The 19,162-nt window shown below is 34.8% G+C and overlaps 1 protein-coding gene across 3 annotated transcripts; it reads left to right on the top strand.

Moving 5' to 3' along the window:
- The first annotated feature begins 1,705 nt into the window (after window positions 1-1,705).
- sypb (synaptophysin b) lies at window positions 1,706-18,596 on the top strand. Of its 3 annotated transcripts, none has more exons than XR_009272512.1 (10): window positions 1,706-1,846; window positions 2,474-2,618; window positions 4,639-4,704; window positions 10,442-10,566; window positions 12,746-12,944; window positions 14,298-14,489; window positions 15,777-15,915; window positions 16,071-16,239; window positions 17,487-17,540; window positions 17,988-18,596. XR_009272512.1 is itself a non-coding variant. In XM_058785064.1 (9 exons), the coding sequence occupies exons 2-8, from the start codon at window positions 2,601-2,603 to the stop codon at window positions 16,220-16,222; spliced, it is 891 nt and encodes a 296-aa protein (XP_058641047.1). In that variant the 5' UTR covers window positions 1,707-1,846; window positions 2,474-2,600; the 3' UTR covers window positions 16,223-16,239; window positions 17,487-18,596. The 3 variants fall into 3 exon arrangements, 1 of the variants encoding a protein (XP_058641047.1); XR_009272513.1 differs by having other exon boundaries at window positions 17,955-18,596; XM_058785064.1 differs by having other exon boundaries at window positions 1,707-1,846; window positions 17,487-18,596.
- Window positions 18,597-19,162: the final 566 nt, after the last annotated feature.

Raw genomic sequence — 19,162 nt, 5'->3', positions numbered from 1 at the left:
TGTATGATCATATGTATAGTCATTTCATAAACACTGTTTCATAAAGGACCTCACAGGAGCTCAGATGTTTTAACACTGGCAGAATATAAAGTGAATAAAATATTTTAATACGAGCAGTTAATTCAAAAGCAATTTATTATACCAAACCTCTAACCAATAGGAAAAAGTCAACCTGCGGCAACAGTTTAAAGGAAACCCATTTCACATTGATCGCTAAGAAAATAATCCTAGTGCATGAACAGATCTACATATGAACCTTAGGAGAAATCAAAACATCAGGGTCTACATTATAATGTATTGTTTTACATCCAGTATTATAATATAACACATATTATATTAGCCTATATTATATTATATTATATTATACATACTTTTACATTAACTGTTCCCTTGTGGTGGAATGACCTGCCCAACTCAATCCGAGCAGCGGAGTCGTCAGCCATCTTCAAGAAACGGCTAAAAACACATCTCTTCCATCTTCGTTTGACCCTTGCACTCTCTATTCTAATTCTATTTATATTCTAACTACTTGTTTTCTTTTTATTTATTATCCAAAATGACAATCTAAAACTAGCATTCTTTATTATTTTTCAATTTTTTGACTTATTTTATTTTTATTTAAAAAAGACCCTTAAACACCCTATTCTTTTTCTATTCTATCTACTTGTTCTCTTTTTATTTATTATATGTGACAATGGACCACAAAACCATGTCACAAGTAGCATGTGTATATTTGTAGCAATATAGCCAACAATACATTATATGGGTGAAAATTATTGATTTTTCTTTTATGCCAAAAATCATTAGGATATTAAGTAAAGATCATGTTCCATGAAGATATTTTGTAAATTTCTGTAAATATATCAAAACTTAATTTTTTGATTAGTAATATGCATTGCTATCAGGACTTCATTTGGACGACTTTAAAGGCGATTTTCTCAATATTTAGATTTTTTTGCACCCTCAGATTCCAGATTTTCAGATAGTTGTATCTATTTATCCTAACAAACCATATATCAATGGTAAGCTTATTTATTCAGTATTATCTATTTATTCATGTATAAATCGCAATTTCAAAAAAATGACACTTATGACCAGTGTTGGGCACATTACTTTAAAAAAGTAATTAGTTATAGTTACTAGTTACTTCTCACAAATAGTAACTGAGTTAGTAACTGAGTTACATCATTATAAAAGTAACTAATTACCAGGGAAAGTAACTATTGCGTTACTTTTTAAAAAATGTTCAAATGTCAAATTTGGGTGCCCCCAATATTAAATATGTTAAATTAATGAAATGGACACTAAAAAGAATAAATTATTATTATAAAACATTGTACATTAATCTACACTATGTATCTACTGACACTTAGTATCAGTCAGTCAAGCATTATAATATAATATGATAATTTAATATTATATGATGATAGTACTTTAGTAATTAGAATAACCACGTATGAATGCATATGTGTCATCAATATAAAACGCACTAAGGATTAATGAGCTGCTGGGTCATGAATATTAATCACGTTGTCTGCGTTCGCTCGAACTGATTTGCTGAAATCAAAACAGGGACGATAATAGGTGAGCGCCAGCCAATGAGATTGTCGCTTGCGCATTAGTTCCGGTTCCGCCCACTACAGGAGAACCCGGCAGTTCTTAAAAGCTGAAGAATTCCAAAGGAACTCCGTTATTTTGACAGGAAAATACAACAAAGAATATCGTTTACATGTAGCGCGTCAATTCTGCATGTTATGAAAGACTCTCGTGCTCTGTATCTTTCTTTGCGCGCGTGTATGTGAGAGAAAGCAACGGCGAGTCGTGTGACTTCACACTAGAATTTATGGTACGTCAAATACAGCTACACTGCGCATCCATTCAGATGAACTGAAAAATTTAATTCTAATAATATAATATAGTAACGCCACATTTTATTGTCAGTAACGGTAACGGCGTTGTAACGGGGAAACAGTAATTCGTTTGATTACTGGTTACTGAAAAAAATAACGCCGTTAGTAACGCCGTTTATTTATAACGCCGTTATTCCCATCACTGCTTATGACTGGTTTTGTGGTCCAGAGTCACACACACACACACAGATATATATATATATATATATATATATAAACCTTGTGTACTGCATTAGATTAACTGAGACTTGTCATAGCACTTTTATTGCTCTTTTGTTGATTATTGTCCTCATTTGTTAGTAGCTTTGGATAAAAACGTCTGCTAAATGACTAAATGCAATAATGTTCTTGTTTTTAATTTAATATTATTTATAATAAATAATTATTTATTGATCTATTATTGTTTTATTATTATTATTCAATTATTGTTATCATTAATTCTAATTCATTGTATGTTTGTTTTTTTAACCCATGAAGTTAAAACAGTTCATTCTAATAAGGAGTGCAGTCATTGTTGTATTATTCGAGGTTGATAATCCTGAAAAAAGAGCACGTTTCCTCAGCCAAGCAGGACTCTGACGGACAGATTATGGTGAGCGGTGTTTGGGAGCGCTGCTCCTGCGGTGACCCGGATGTAGCGGCGCTCTACCTCCACTCGTCTGATCCTCTTATCAGCGAAAGGCGGTCGAGATGGATGTTGTCAACCAGGTAGGGCTTTCAATCACAGCTATTCACCGAATCAATTCTGCAATGTACTGCAAACTCCTCACAGACCTACAGGCAAACAGGCTACTGTTATCTGACAGACCGGCGTTGATTTTAACAGGAGTTTAAATGGGACAAGAATACCTAGACACGACGTCTCGCTGACTTTCAGGGAATCCCTGCTGGATGCCACCAGATAAAACACAACAGAAAACCGTTAGCAATTCAAGACATTTCTCGTGAAACCGGTAAACAACACTAGGATTTATGCAGTGCATTGCGACGGTGGTATTTTATCCTGCAGGATATATATATATATTTGTAAGAATGACGGAACTAATGCGCAACTATTTTTAAACGGGATGCTTTATGGTTCACATAGCCCAGACTGGCTGTTCAAATAACCTAATGTATTTGTTTTCATGATGCATCTGTGAGATGAGGCATTAAAGGACGAGGGCTTATTTATCTGTATTCACGCTGATGTTCAATTCGCGAGCGAAACGTTTTTTTGAACCGGTTCTTTTTAGTGATTCAAACGAACCGATTCTCTTGAGTTCATACACCACTTGACTGTGACAGGAGGAATTTTCAAAGTAAAACTGTGAGGTTTCAACGTAACCAACCCATACAGTTAAGAATTAAACTTAAAATGCTGATTTTGAGCGACGCCACAAACGATTCGGCGAACTAGTTCATTGAGCCAAACCGTCCGAGAGAACCGATTCGCTCAAACGATTCACTCGGACTTCAGAATAGTATTTATTCAGTCAGTGTTTGTCAGTTATCGCATCATAACAGAACAGGGATATCACACGCTAGGTTACAGCAGATGGTTTGCATTAAAGAGCATCAGTGAGAGACGACAGTGCGACGCAGTCTGCAGCGTGCCGCATTCACTCGCGTGCTCTCTGGCCTTGCGCCCGCTGTGCGAGTCAGATATATCGGCCTGTAAATGCTCGCCAGCTGCACTTTCATAAAGGAAACGTTGAGATAAGCAGCTTTGACTAATTCTAATGCTTGCAAAGTCTCCCTCTCCTCTCGCGTGCGCTCTATTGGTCGCTCTGTCGTCAGCGGGGACGGTCAGGTTAATACAGTGTAAGTTATTTATTGAGAGAAAAAAGCCAAATGCAACATACCTGCATTATCCACCAAAATATGTGACCGTGTGCTCGGTAGAATTAATAAGCTGCAAACTGCACCATACAGTGCACAGGCAGACATATAGATACTGTAGATAAATACTGTTTGTGAAAAAGAAGTAAGATTAATTCTACTGAATGTACACTTCTGGTGTAGCCTACTTGAAATCTTATATATATATATATATATATATATATATATATATATATATATATATATATAAGTGATGGAATAAAAGGTTAAGTGTATTTAAATAGAGTGCACTTGTTTATTAACACACTTAAGTTCACCTTTTAAATATGCCAAAATAATGTCAAAATTAATTAATAATTAATAATAATGTCAAAATTAAAAGTTTACTTTAAAGTACATAATAAGTCATCATGTTTTAATAATATTTGTTGTGCTTTACAGGAATACACTTATTTAAATGTGATCATTTTAATTGTCGTGTGTTACCTGATTTTAAAGTTAATATATTTTAAATGTACTAAACTGCAATTTCTTCATTATACAAATCTGCAAGTATAAAAATATTTAAATGCATGACATACAAGTTTCAGTAGAAACAGCATTAAAGTATATTTTAGTTGGCAGTACACTTGAACCATATTTCAAAGACAGTAGAAATAATTATGACGTTACATATAAGGATAGTCCTACTCTTATTACTCTTATAAGCCACTCTTATTGTAGTTATTATAGTTTAAATACAAATTTACTTGTTAACATGCATTTAAGTGTCTGGAAACATGAGTTCACACTGAGGTGTACATTTTTTAAGAGTATGCTAAAGTGTACTCATTTTCACATACCAGGTTTGATGTTTTGTATAGCTGTACTTTATGTTGCTGATATTATTTATGTGTTTATTTTTTAGCTGGTCGCCACTGGGCAGTTCACAGTCATCAAACAGCCATTAGGATTCATTAAAATCTTACAATGGGTGAGTAACTAAACACCTTGCAAGGTTTTGTTTTTTATCTTGCTATTTTTTAATGTCTTTTTCTTTCCTTTGTATTATTTCCTTTTACAAAACTGTAGAATATCTTACGTTTGCAAGTTTGTAAAACTGTAATTTTACCGAAAGCACTGGTATTTTCTTACAAGAAGTGCAAATCTAGTTCATCTCAATTGTGGCTGTCAGTAAACACAACACACGCGCATGTTATTGTGTGGGAGGCTGTGAACGGTCACTGCTGCTTGCGTAACCCACGCTCGGAGAGGAACCTGACGCTGGTCTACAGTCAAGCGATTGAGGAAATCAAAGCTGTCCGTTATGAATCATCTACAGTTCTAACCTGTGAGCTTGCAGACAAGTGTGTGTTTGTGCATGTGTGAAGTTGTAAAATAATTAATGCATTATTGATACATTAATAATTTAATTACAATAATTGAATTCAGTAACATTTTTAAAAATTTCTGAACTTCTGTTGTATTAAAACGTTAGGCAGATATACTGGGGCAGCACTTTGGATCACTGTGATATGCCATGATGAGTTTACGGCCAGTTCTGTCCAATTTTCTATTTAAAGCTTCCTAAAATAATGAATTGCTCAGAATTAGAGAGACATTTAGAGCTGGCATGAATCCTCAGTAAACATATGGTCTTGGTTCTTTCCAGCAAAACTCTGTCAAAATTGCAGAATGATGCCAAAGTCTGCGGTTGAAATGAGGCTTTATTGTATAATAAACATGGTTTGGATGCAATCGCAAGTTCAACTCCCTTTGATTGAGTTACTGTTATTTAAAAATCAAATCATTTAAACAGATTGAATATTTTAATATACAATAATAGACATTTTTATATGACATAATAACAGTCATTTTAATGCTTTTAACTTATTTCTGACTTCAGTATATAAACTAGTGCCAATAAATGCAGCACAATGCTTTAGGGCATTTTCATGCCTCTAAAAATTGTTAGGATCACAATCCACCTTTTTCTTGCCGTAAAAATGGGCAATTTGTAAATTCTATGGGTCTAGCTTCCGGTACAAAAGAGTTCATTTTGCTGCTTGATATTGAAAATTATCATATTATTTTAATGTATTGTATCTTAATTATTATCACGCTGGTTTGCAGCGCAAACAGTTTTACCGTTTACTGCACGTTGTTATTCTCCTCGTTATTTCCCTATAGCGGCTAATGAACCAGAAGTCTCACCCATAGGCTTACTTCCGCGTTGAAGAAAAAGGTGGATAGAAATTTTAGGCTAGAGCTTTCCCTATCCGATCCTTTTTTCCCCCCTCATCTCAAGAAATATCTGCGTACACACGAAACCACAAAACCGACGTATACATGCCAGACCAGCATGTGGCGCTGTAATTCTGCCACAGAGATACATCAAAAACAGAGAAGAAGACTTGGACTCTGCACATAAACCTTGCGCGCGGTATACAAACGAACATGGAACAATACATTTATTAATCTGTGTTAATGTTAGTTAATAAAAAGACAATCGTTCGGTGCTTGTTCATGTTTTTGTTGCTGTTACGTGACGTAGTGGCGAGACGTGGGCTATCGTCGCTTCAGAAAATATACGGATTGGCTGTACACATGAAAACGCAAAGGCGTCGTTTTCAGATTTATCCACTCTGGGATCCGGTTTAAAAAAATATCGACTATACGATACAAAATGTGTGCGTATACAGCTAAATGCGTCTCCGTGTGGACGGGGCCTTAGTTACATCATTCATTATTATTTTTTCTTTCATTTATTCCTTATAGTCAAAAATCCTAAAGGAAAGCTTACAGGACTCCTGTCCTAATTTGGAACATGATCATAATGGCAATTTTCTTATAGGATTACAGCAACACTAAACAAAAACCTAGATGTCCTAAATGGGAACACATAATTCCTAACTGAACCAGCTGGATGAAATATCCATGTGTCAAAGAATTGAAAGAAAATCTGTGGGGATTTGAAAACTGCTAAAGCTCTCTCTGGGATTTCCTGTAACTGTTCGGCAAGACGTTATTTAATACAAACCAAGAGTTCACACAGTATCCAGCAGGATTCTAGGAATCAAACAAGATCCTACTGGATCTGAATTCTGAAATCCCTATCGGATGTTTTTTGAACAGCTGTCAAGATATACTACAAATAAAGTAGAAGCCCTGACCCTTCGTTAATGCAAAAGCGAAATGATTGATCTTGTGTGATATACTTTCTGTTGTTTTCTGTCTTTATCTATCTTTTATATCCGTCCTGTAGCCTTCTAACAAATATAATCACTCATTGCAATAATAACCCATTTCATTTGCCGAGACACTCAGACAGGATATTGAAGTGTTGTGTTCATTACATCTGGTGCTTGTGCCATATTACGCCAGCGACTATTTGTGTACCAAGATTCACATGTTGTGCAATTACTGTAAATATTTAATATAATTGTAATATTATTAAAAATCAACTTGTTTACTTACCAGACATCATGTGACCCACCTTCAGCCTTGAAATGTGGTTTAACTAAAAGTCAGCTTTTGTTTCATTGTTAGAAAAACATTGAAACAATTTTTGAAAATTGAAATTTTAATTAAGACATTGACTTGCTACATCAGTACTGATTCGTTTTGAAAAACCAAAAAGCTAAATTTAGTAGTGATTCATATTCACTTATTCACAAAATATTTTGAAAAGTATTTTTTGTTCATACGATGAATACATTTAATACTTATTAGAGTTTACTCCATTAGCTTAGCAACATGCTAACATCAGCTGAATGAAACAGAAGTTGTAATCGTATTTTCTTCACTATTGCACATAGGAAGTGTATATCCAACTGTTACTTGAAAGACAAAAAATGTAGGGTAGGATTTAATTTGGTCCATCAGAAATTGATTGTGTCGTTGGATCATTGTTCTTTGAACTTATAAATGTTTACAGACAGACCTACTGTGAGCTTGTTAATCGATAGTATTTGCTTCTGTAGCTGTCAGCCCATATTTTTTCATCTTATTTTTAAAATAATCGTATTTAATAGCAGAATTCATAGTGAAAAACTACATTACCCATGATGCTGTGCAGAAAATTCCACCAATCAGAGTCGCAGCAGAGCGAGAGCTCTTTAGCTCCGCCCACTGCCATGAAGCACCATTGAGTCAGCCTTCCTAAAAGCTCTCAATCTTGTACCTTTGTCTTTTCGTCTGATTTCAAATACTTTTTTGCTTCAAATAAAAGTTTGTAATGATATGATTCTCCTTGTAGATGGTTCTTCTTCTTCTTCTTCTTCTTCTTCGTTGGAGTTTTACAGCAGTTGGCATCCATAGCTTGTAGATGGTTGGTTTGGTTTATGGCTTATAGCACTTTAAAGAAGACTTTTTTTTTTTTTAATCCCTATAGGAAGAATGAATGGGAAAAAATACTTCTGGAACCAGTGCTGCTAAAAGAAATTTAAAAATGAAGGGGCGGGCACTAATGCTCTCTATTGCTGCAATCTCATGGGATTGACAGGTTGCTGGACAGAGGAGGTTTTTGTCCCGCCCTCATGCCAATAAACACATCATCAGAGAAGAGATGTGGAGGGCACATGAATTTAAAAATAATAATAATAATGATGTGCATGGATAAACCATGTATAATAAACTAAATAAATTGTAGTGACTTTAAATAAATGAAATAGCATGCAGAGAGCTATTTGTGGCACGTGGAGCTTGTGTCTATGTCAAGCGTTGCAGATCAGTCACGTTTTCCGTGATGGTTTGGATACTGCCAGTGTAGGCCGTGAGGGAGCTCACTAGGTTTTGGAACAGAGCTTATGTGTGTGTTTGTGTGTAAATGTGTGTGTGCGCAGAGTGACATATAGTAGATCGGCACAGCGTGTGTGGTGACAGATGGTGAAGCACCTCAGTAAGATTAATAGCCGGATTTTCTATTCAATCGGATCTTCCTGCAGTGAAGGGAGGGTGTGGTAAAAATACTCTGACCAACTAATCTCTGTGTGTGTGTGTGTGTGTGAGAGAGAGAGCACTAATGCTAGGTGCTCTGTAATTACTGCTTTAATTCCAGTCAGTTCACTAACATTATTGTGATAATTCGTTAACGCCTCATGCTTGTCGCCTCATCTCATTTGCTAAGTATCCATGACAACAGGTGCAACACTTTGCACTAGTATTGAGTCAGCAGCGCGTCTGATTGGGTAGCAGAGGAAAGGTGCCGTTAGTGGTGTGATACGGCAGATGGTGAATCATCACTCTAGAACTTGCTCACTTCTGTGTTTTCTCTTTATTTTATATTTGAAATGTTAACTCCTTTCTTTTTACTGACATTTTAAATTAGAATTTTAAACCATATTTTTTTTATTAAATATATCATTTAAATATTTGAGATTTGTAAATACTTTTATTCAGCAAGGATACATTAAAATTGTTCAAAAGTGACAGTGAAGACTTTTATAATGTTACAAAATATTTATATTTCAGATAAATGCTGCTCTTTTGAAATTCTATTCAAAAATAAAAAATCCTAAATATTAATAATTTTCACAAAAGTATTAAGCAGCACAACTGTTTTCAACACTGATAATAATAAATGTTTCAAATCAGTATATCAGAATGATTTCTGAAGATCATGTGACACTGAAGACTGGAGTAATGATGCTGAAAATTCAGCTTTGACTCACAGGAATAAAACTTTTACTTTACTTTAGAACTTTAACTTTTATATATTAACATTTTAACATATATTCAAATTGAAAGCAGTTATTTTAAATTGCAATAATATTTCGCATTATTATTCTTTTTACTGTATTTTAAATTTTTTTGATCAAATGAATGAAGACTTGGTGAGCATAAGAGAATTCTTTCTTTTAAAAACATTAAATATCATTACTTGCACCTAACTTTTGATGGATAGTGTGTAACATTTTGAATAGTTAACATTTCTTATCCAGCTTGCATTGTGCTAAGATAATAGGCTTTTCATCCAGTTGAAAACTGCTTCATATTTTTGTGAAAACCATGATACAATTGTCCAGGATTCTTTGATGAATAGAAAGTTCAAAAGAAAAGCATTTATTTGAAATATTAATCTTTTCTAACACAATAAATGTCTTTACTGCCACTTTTGAAGATTTAATACACCCTTGTTAAATAGAAGTTTTAAAGGGATAGAACTATACCTTTAATTTCTTTCTTTCTTTTTTTTACTTACTTTAAAATTTTGAAAGGTATTGAATCACAGTTCCACAAAAAATGAAGCTGCACAACTGTTTTCAGGTTCTTTAGCAGCAAATCAGTATATTAGAATGATTTCTGAAGGATCATGTGACACTGAAGAAGTAATGATGCTGAAAATTCAGCATTTCCATCATTTTCAGCCATATACACTGTATATATAGAGTAAATATGGATTTTTTTCCCATACATAGAATTTGCCATCTTTGCTTCATAGAACATTTTTGGAGTTTGAGCCCATAATGCAGTGTGACTGATACTGTATTAATAATAGAACAGGGGGAAAAAAGCCCTTCCAAAAACTGGCCACTAGTGAAACTTAACTACAGTATAATATTTTTGTGTGTGTGTGTGATTTATACTGTATGTTGCTTGTTAAAACAGTGAAAGATATTTGTTATTATGTAGATCTATTGTACATGAGCATTTTCAGGACACCTATTTCATGCTAGTTGCCTTTCTACACACTTATTCAGTATAACTGACTCTCATGTTCTCCTCTTCAGTTCTTTGCCATCTTCGCGTTCTCCACCTGCGGCGGTTACTCTGGAGTGTTTCGTATGAGCGTGGAGTGTAAGAACCGCTCAGAGAGTGACCTGAACATCGAGGTTGAGTTTGGCTACCCGTTCAGGTCAGTGTCCCACTGCCATTCCTGTCCAATTAGATCACAGCGCAGCAGACACAAGTCCTAAATTAATATCGACAGTCGTCCATTCATGTGTTTGATCCACCCAGTTCACACATAGTGCTGTAGGTCAGACGTACTGTCGGTTTTTATTATTTGATATAACTATCTAGGTTATATGTGACCCTGGACCACAAAACAAGTCATAAAAAGCACAGGTATATTTGTAGTAATAGCCAAAAATACATTGCATGGGTCAAAATTATTGATTTTTCTTTTATGCCAGAAAATCATTAGGATATTAAGTAAATATCATGTTCCATGAAGATATTTTGTAAATTTCCTACTGTAAATATATATCTGCAAATGTACCCCCCCGGCTCAATAATCCACAAGTAATCCAGTTCATCATTTAACGTTTTGTGAAGACAAAAAGCTGCGTGTTTGTAAGAAACAATCCCATGATTGTGTTTTAAATTTAAACCATTGCTTCAGGCCAAAATACGAGTCCATAATTCATAATAACGCTAATTTCCTCCAGTGAAGAAATCCATCTCCTGTTGTTCTCTCTCATCAAAGCCCACCCACATTTTTGTTTTGGACTGTTTTCACTTGTAAACGGTGCTTGATCTGTGCATTCTCTCCTGATTAACCAACATTATGGACTTTAATTGAACGATTTTAACCAGAAGCAACATCTTAAAAACATCTTAATGAAAGATTTGTTTCTTACGAACATGTAGCTTTTTGCTTCACAAGTTGTTAATTGATGGCAAAAAGCAACACAGTGGTCAAAGACATACATGTATAGCACATGTTTGCTGAAGAAAACAACTGAAAAACAGCACTGGCGGACACAAAAACACATTTTCTTTTACCTCATAAACAATAGCCTTTTGTTTCAGTTGTTTGTAGTGTTTGCTCTCTGTCTTCTGAAGTATCTCAATACTGAGTGACACACCATATTTAGGGTTCCCGCGGGTCCTTAAAAAAGTCTTAAATTTAGTTGTATCTAATTTAAGGCCATAAAAAGTCTTAAATTGTACATAAAAAAGTCGTAATTATGATTTCAAGAGGTCTTAAATTTGGGGACGGAAAGACCAGAATTGTGACGATTAAACTTCAAAAGGCTAAGATTTCATTATGAGTGTTGCATGTTTCAAAGTCAGGCGATGCTTTGTGTACAGCTGTTACTGGGGAAATAGTTATATTTCTGCCATTCCGGAAGCGCCATCTGCTGGCAGAGAATGAATGTGCATTTCTAATAAGCCTGTTGTTTTTGTTCAGACCAATGCGAAAGTCGACCCTTGTTTTTACCCTGCAGACATGAAGAGCTGTAAATATGAACTGGTGGATCGATAAAAAGATAATGCATTATAAAAATCGAAACAGTAAAATGTACAGTAGTCAACATTAACAAAAAAGTTCATCAAAGTTGTCCTAAGACAAGAACGCATTTTGGTTTTAGGACAACTTTCAAATGCTGACTACTATATTTATATGTTATTTATTTAATATAATAATTTATTGATAATAATTGTTTAAACTAATATAATAATTAATTTAACAATTAATACTGACTCATCCATTTTCTAAAAATGGTTTAAAGGCTGAAATGTGAAGTGTATCATTTTATAAAACCTTTTGTTTTTGTGAAAACTTGTACCTGATGTAAATCATGCTTTTTTTTAACAGTCATTTAACAGTTTAATATATTACTATAGACATTGCCCTATCCTGCTCATATGGTATTCATTTTATTTGTGCAGAGCTTAAAAAAGGTCTTAAAAAGTCTTAAATTTGAGCTTAAAAATCCTGCAGAAACCCTACATTTTAGATGTTTGAATGAGAGAGCGGTCCAGATGAATGCGAGTCGATTTGTTAAACCACTTGGGCGATTCACTGAAAAAAAGAAGCGACTCAAAAGAATTAATTCATGAATGAAAGCCTTCATCAGAAACACAGGACATACGCATACTGTAATAATAACTGCAGAAATATTGACAGCAAAAACATTTCTCAGGTCAGTCGGACAGCTGTAGGCACTACTGCTTCAAAAGGGTTTAACGTGTCTTAAAAAGTGTCTTTAATGTAAAGATTTTAAACTTATTCTAGTAAATGAACTTGAATCTGGTCAAGGGAATGTAACTGCTGACAGACATTTATCAAGTATTTTTCTCCACAGACTGCACCAGGTATGGTTTGATGCTCCTACGTGTAAAGGGCCGGAGCCTGAACGTCTGTTTCTGGTGGGAAACAACTCTTCCTCTGCTGAGTTCTTTGTCACCATTGGTGTCTTTTCCTTCCTTTATTCAATGGCAGCCATTTCTGTGTACCTCTTCCTCATGGAGAAGTACCGTGAGGGAAACAAAGGAGCTCAGGCTGTGAGTCTTCTTCCTGTATACTATTTAGTAACATTTTACATTTTACAATGTCCTATTAGTTAATGTTAACGATACATCTGCTACAGTTGCTATTAATATTTCTTAATGTTATTATTTTTTTTTTTTTAAGTTAATTGTTAGTTCATGTTAGCTCAGGTCCATGAATAAAGGAATAGTTCACCCAAAAATGAAAATTTGCTGAAAATGTCCCCAATCTCAAGCAACTCAAGCCATTTCTTCATCACAGATTTGTAGAAATGTATCATTACTTCACTTGCTCACCAATGGATGCTCTGCAGTGAATGGGTGCCGTCAGATTGAGAGTCCAAACAGCTGATAAAAACATCACAATAAACCACAAGTAATCCACACCACTCCAGTCCAACAGTTAAAATCTTGTGAAGCCAAAAGCTGTGTGATTACAAGAAACAAATCCATCATTTAATGGGTTTTTAACTCACTAATGTCTTCCTGTATTAATCCATAATACTGCTGAGTTCTATGAATCAGGAGAGAAATCTACACAGATCAAGCACCGTTTACAAATGAAAACAAAACAGCTCTAAACAAATGTCTCTGTGGATTTTGATGTGAGAGGACAACAGGAGATAGGCTTTTTCACTGGAGGAAGTGTTGTTATGGATTATGGACTTGTATTTTAGCCAGAAGTAATGGTTAAAAGTTAAAAATGTTTCTTACAATCATGCAGCTTTTGGCTTTAAAAAATGTTAATTGTTGGACTGGAGTGGTGTGGATAATTGTGATGTCTTTATCAGCTGTTTGGACTCTCATTCTGACGGCACCCATTCACTGCAGAGGATCCATTGGCAAGCAAGTAGTTAACTACTGTTAACGAATGGAACCTTATAGTAAGGTGTTACCAACAATTGTAATAACCCATGACATTTCTTTTTGATATGTTTTGTCAACATTTAAAATACATTCAAAGATGTTACGAGTCTGAAGATGAGTGCAAAATGTCTAACAGCCTTAACTAACAAATGTCACTGCACCCAATAGATTATTTACAGTCAATATTCTTACGTTTGTGCCAAGCATAATATTCCTATAATAAACTGATCACTATGACTATACTCCATATTATTTATGCGAAAACTATTGAGAACTATTGAGCTTGATGAAAGTGCAATCATAGTGAACTACTGAGAAAGACTGTAAGAAAAGCTTACTGCTGTTGGAGCCATGAAGTTAAAAAAAAAGTCTTTCTCTTTACATATTATGTAATGTCACAGCATAACAGGATGGTAGTGAAAGCATATTTTAATATTATATAACCCATTAAAATGTGTATTACAGTAAAGAAAAAAAAAATTGTGTTTTGTTGTTCTACAGGATTTTGTGGTGACAGCTATTTTTACCTTTATGTGGTTGGTGAGTTCATCGGCGTGGGCCAAAGGTCTCTCGGATGTGAAGAGGGCCACTGACCCTGATGAGGTGATCGACCTCATCCCTGCGTGTGACCGCGAGGAAAACCGCTGCAAAGAAATCCACGAGCCTGTGATGTCCGGCCTAAACACTTCTGTGGTGGGTACAGACACTTTAACGCTGTCATTATGCACATATATTAAACGTGTTCCTAGACTCTGACGATGGCACATGTGGGCAGTTGAGACAGGTTCAGCATTATGCAAATGAGGAATGACAAGATAATGTGAGTCCTGGATGATAATGTAATCATGCACTGATAATTATGCTGCATTATGCACTGCTGTATACAAACCCAGCCACAGTGTTGCCGAACTTCAGCATTGAAATGTGGTTGAAATAATGTAAGCAGTTTTTTTTTTTTTTTAACAACAACATTTCGTGCTAAATAATTCATCCATGTTAGAAATACTTTGAAACAACATTTGTTCATTCAGTTTACTAAATCTAACAGTGATCGGTTAATGAAAACTAAAACAATTTAACATTTATTGAAATAAAGCGGAAATAAATTTGAAATATTAAAATGAAAAACTTTTGAAAACTAAAAAGATTCGAAAGTTAAAACTAAACTAAAAACAAAAACAAAAAATAAAGATAAAAAAAATAATAAAATTTCAAAAGCACATAACAAATGTGACCCTGGAGCACAAAACCAGTCTTAAGTCGCTGGGGTATATTTGTAGCAATAGCCAAAAATACACTGTATGGGTCAAAATTATCGATTTTTCTTTTATGCCAAAAATCATTAGGATATTAAGTAAAGATATTTTGTAAATTTCTTACCATAAATATATTAAAACTTAATTTTTGATTAGTAATATGCATTGCTAAGAACTTCATTTGGACAACTTTAAAGGTGATTTTCTCAATATTTAGATTTTTTTGCACCCTCAGATTCCAGATTTTCAAATAGTTGTATCTCAGCCAAATATTGTCAGATCCTAACAAACCATACATCAACGGAAAGCTTATTTATTCAGCTTTCAGATGATGCATAAATCTCAATTTCGAAAAATTGACCCTTATGACTGGTTTTGTGGTTCAGGGTAACAAATGACTAAAATGTAAACTAAAATCACATTTTAAACTGAAAATATAGAAATGATTAAAAATAGTATAGTAAATAATGCTAAAAGAACACTGTCTGTGATTCAGCTTTGATTCATGATGTTGATTCATCTGTAAATAAATGTTTAAATGCAAGATAGGAATGTTTTTCCCTCCACAATGTTCATTTTTAATGGCAAGAAAACAAATTTGTTGTCAAAATAGAACTAAGAATAATGTTGTAACGTCCAGTGATAAAACCACAGGTGTATTTGGGTAGACAAATGAATGCATATGTGCAAGTAAGCATTTGGCTGATATGTCTGATTCCTGCAGGCGTTTGGCTTCTGTAATGTGGTGCTGTGGGCAGGGAACCTGTGGTTCGTCTTCAAGGAAACCGGCTGGCTTGCATCCTTTGCTGGCACTTACGTGCCGTCAGGAGAGAAGCAGCCAGCACCAGACTCCTTCGGCCAGGGTGGGCATTACAGTCTCTGTGCATTAGTTCATATCTGAAAAGATCTGAATGTCTGGATTAAGCTTATATATGGGGCTATTAAGATATTTCTGTGGTATTATATTCATGATAGTCACAACTTAACACTATATTCTCCTTTAAATGTATTTTCCTAGGCTATGGGCAAGAAGGTTATGGCCAGGAGCCTTACGCCAGCTCTCAGGGCGGGTACCAGCCCGACTACGGCCAGCAGGGCGGTGGATATGAAGGCGGAGGCTATAATCAGTATGGTCAGGGTGAGCCCACCTCCTTCTCCAATGAGATGTGAGCTCCAGCTCTGCACTGGTGAGTGAACGAACCCTGAACCAGAACACGATGACACACATAACATTCTGCTGTTGTTGTTTTTTTTTTTTTACATAATTGTCATGTTCTGTGTGTTTTTTGATCAGTTTTCTAGATTGATACTTAGTTCATTCTCTCCTTTGTTCCTTGCCCGTTTTGTTTCTATGGTTACTAATTGATTGAGTGCTCTGTGCAGGTGCTGCTTGTTTGGTTGCTCTGTTTAAGTCCTCAGTTTCTCCCCAGTCTTGTTCTGGTATTGAAGGTTTTAGTTTGATTGCAGTGTCCAAGTAGTTCTCCTGTGTTTATGTTAGTGGCTTTAAATAAAGTACGTGTGATTTATGCATCTTCTTCACAAACTCCCTGACAATAATATCCAGTGTGGTCCAAACATCTGTGCCCACTAAAAACTAAAAAAACGTCCTATATTTTCAAAGTGGATTCAGAGTTTTGGTGCTCATTGCATATTGGTCACTCACTATGCATACATTTTAGGTTTCCAATCAACATTTTAAAGGAGTAATATTTTAAACTTTACACTGCTGTTCAAAGTTTGGGGCCAGTTATTTTAATGCTTTTTTTAAAGAAGCCTTTTCTGCTCATCAAGACTACGTTTATTTGATCAAAAATACAGTAAAAGCAGGAATATTGTGAAATATTATTACAATTTAATTAATATTCGAATATATTTTCAAATGTAATTTATTCCTGTGATGTAAAGCTGTATTTTCAGCATCATTACACACGATCCTTCAGAAATCATTCTAATATGCTGATTTGCTGCTCAAGACACATTTCTTACTATTGTCAATGTTGAAAACAGTTGTGCTGCTTTATATTTTTGTTGAAACTGTGATACATGTTCTCAAGATTTGTCATGAGCCAGAAATCTTTTGTAACATTAGATCAGTTTAATGCCTAATCTTACTGCCTTCAATACATTTTACTGACCACAAACATTTTAGTGGCAGTGTATATATTTGTGATTTGTGTCCGTTTACAATGTTAGGTGAGGTTTCTTGCACCAAAAAAACCTGCATAATTTTGTTTCAACCAAAACTTAGTTATTGTTGTAGTTTTGCTGTTGCAAATCTCCAGCATGCTGAAACCATATTGTGCATACTGCAAAAAATATAATATGCCATATACATAGCCAAATGCTTTTTTAAAATACATTTTACATGTTTGTATACTGTTTTTTATGCATTTTCATGAATGAATAAACATTTAAACATATGTCTATTGTACAGATCACAGCAAGAGGACGGTCATGTGATCAGCCAGCATGGAAACTACTAGCTACTGTATGTTTCCTCTCTCTTCAGTCTTTCTATTTGGGCAGTGGGTTTAAAGGGAAGGGGTGGGTGAGGGAAAGCACATTTAAGAAATCTTAGCAGGGTTGTTACTAAATCATAGCCAAGGGAAAATGCTTTGGACCCAGGACGAGGTGAGACCCTCATTTCAACATAAAGTCTATCACATCAAATCCAGCCGGAGATTATCCATCCTATTAAGATAAGCAAAAACTTGAATATGCTACCAAAAAAAAAAAAAGATGTATATGTAACATACGGGGAGCCGTTTGAATGAATTATATATGAATTATAGTCATATTATACTGAATGTGTTTGTCTGTGTGGTGTAAATATGAATTATATTTAAATAGATATACTGTATTGTGAATTTAACTGTTGCTTTTTTTGTGATTTCACTTGTAGTCTCCACATTTGTTTTGTTTTTATTTATTGTAGTGGTGTTTTTCCCTGGATTACCACTACACCACCTTCATCATTCAACCCACAGAACTGACTTTAAACCTCCTACTGAATGTGTGCGTTTCTTTTTTATTTATGTGAAACTTTCTTTTAAGGTTCGTGAGAACACAAAGATTAAATAGTATAACAGTAATGTGTCGATCACTACTAAAAGTGTTAACAAAAGTCAGTAGTTTTAGATGAAACTGGTATAGGGAGAGAGGATCTGAGTAACACTAGCAAAGCTAAAGAACAAAGGAAGAAACAGGAAGCACAGGTGAACAAGCACAAAATTGATTTCCTTTTCTAATCTAAAGCACTTATGTATTATTGATGCTATAAAACGGCTTGTAGGACAATATAGAGAACATCATCGTGGGTGCTTCAGTACTTGCTGTTTGGTTTTTCTAGTGCTGTGAAACTCCACTGATGCTCTTCTTCAGACATGAGAATTATGTTCTTCCTGAAAGTTCATTTCCGTGTGTTTTGGCGTTTCGTTCAGACTGAAATGGTGTTTTGATGTCTCTCTGCCATGAAGGTCCACGTAGCTTTCTTTCTCTCCTTCATTGTATGACCTGATATTGCAAAATAAAACATGTTAGAGAATGACGAGTGATGACATTAATGCTCCAGTGTGCTTGTTTTTCATTGAACACATGGTTTTTATCAATTCTAATATCCAACAGTTTTAAAGAGCATTTGCATGTGGATCGATTGTAATTTCACTATGGGGTTAGAGGGGAGAAACAGGAATAATGGTAAGATTTGGTTCAAATGACAGACAGACATGGTTGATGTCTTTTAAGACCAGAAGAGGGAGACATTTAGTAAATTATGTGACACAACTCCTAGGCCCGGTTTCACAGACAGGGTTTAGACTAAACCAGGATTAGGCCATTGTTCAATTAGGAAATTTAAGTAATTTTTATTAACATGCCTTAGAAAAAAACATTACTGGTGTGCATCTTGAGACAAAACAAAGGCGCTGATATATTTTAAGATCAGTCAGTGCAAGTTTCTTTCAGTTAAAACAGCTCAGACTTACACTTTAGTCTGGGACTAGACTTGAGCCTTGTCTGTGAAACCAGGGGTTAGACTGTTAGAAATATGCAAAAAATAAATAAATAAATGCATAAATACAAATGAAAAGATTATTCTAAGATTTCAGTAAT

The sequence above is a fragment of the Onychostoma macrolepis genome, chromosome 08 (assembly GCF_012432095.1).
Source record: "Onychostoma macrolepis isolate SWU-2019 chromosome 08, ASM1243209v1, whole genome shotgun sequence".
Lineage (NCBI taxonomy): Eukaryota > Metazoa > Chordata > Actinopteri > Cypriniformes > Cyprinidae > Onychostoma > Onychostoma macrolepis.
Note: the sequence above shows the minus strand (reverse complement) of the source record. Positions and strands in the feature narration are given on the sequence as shown.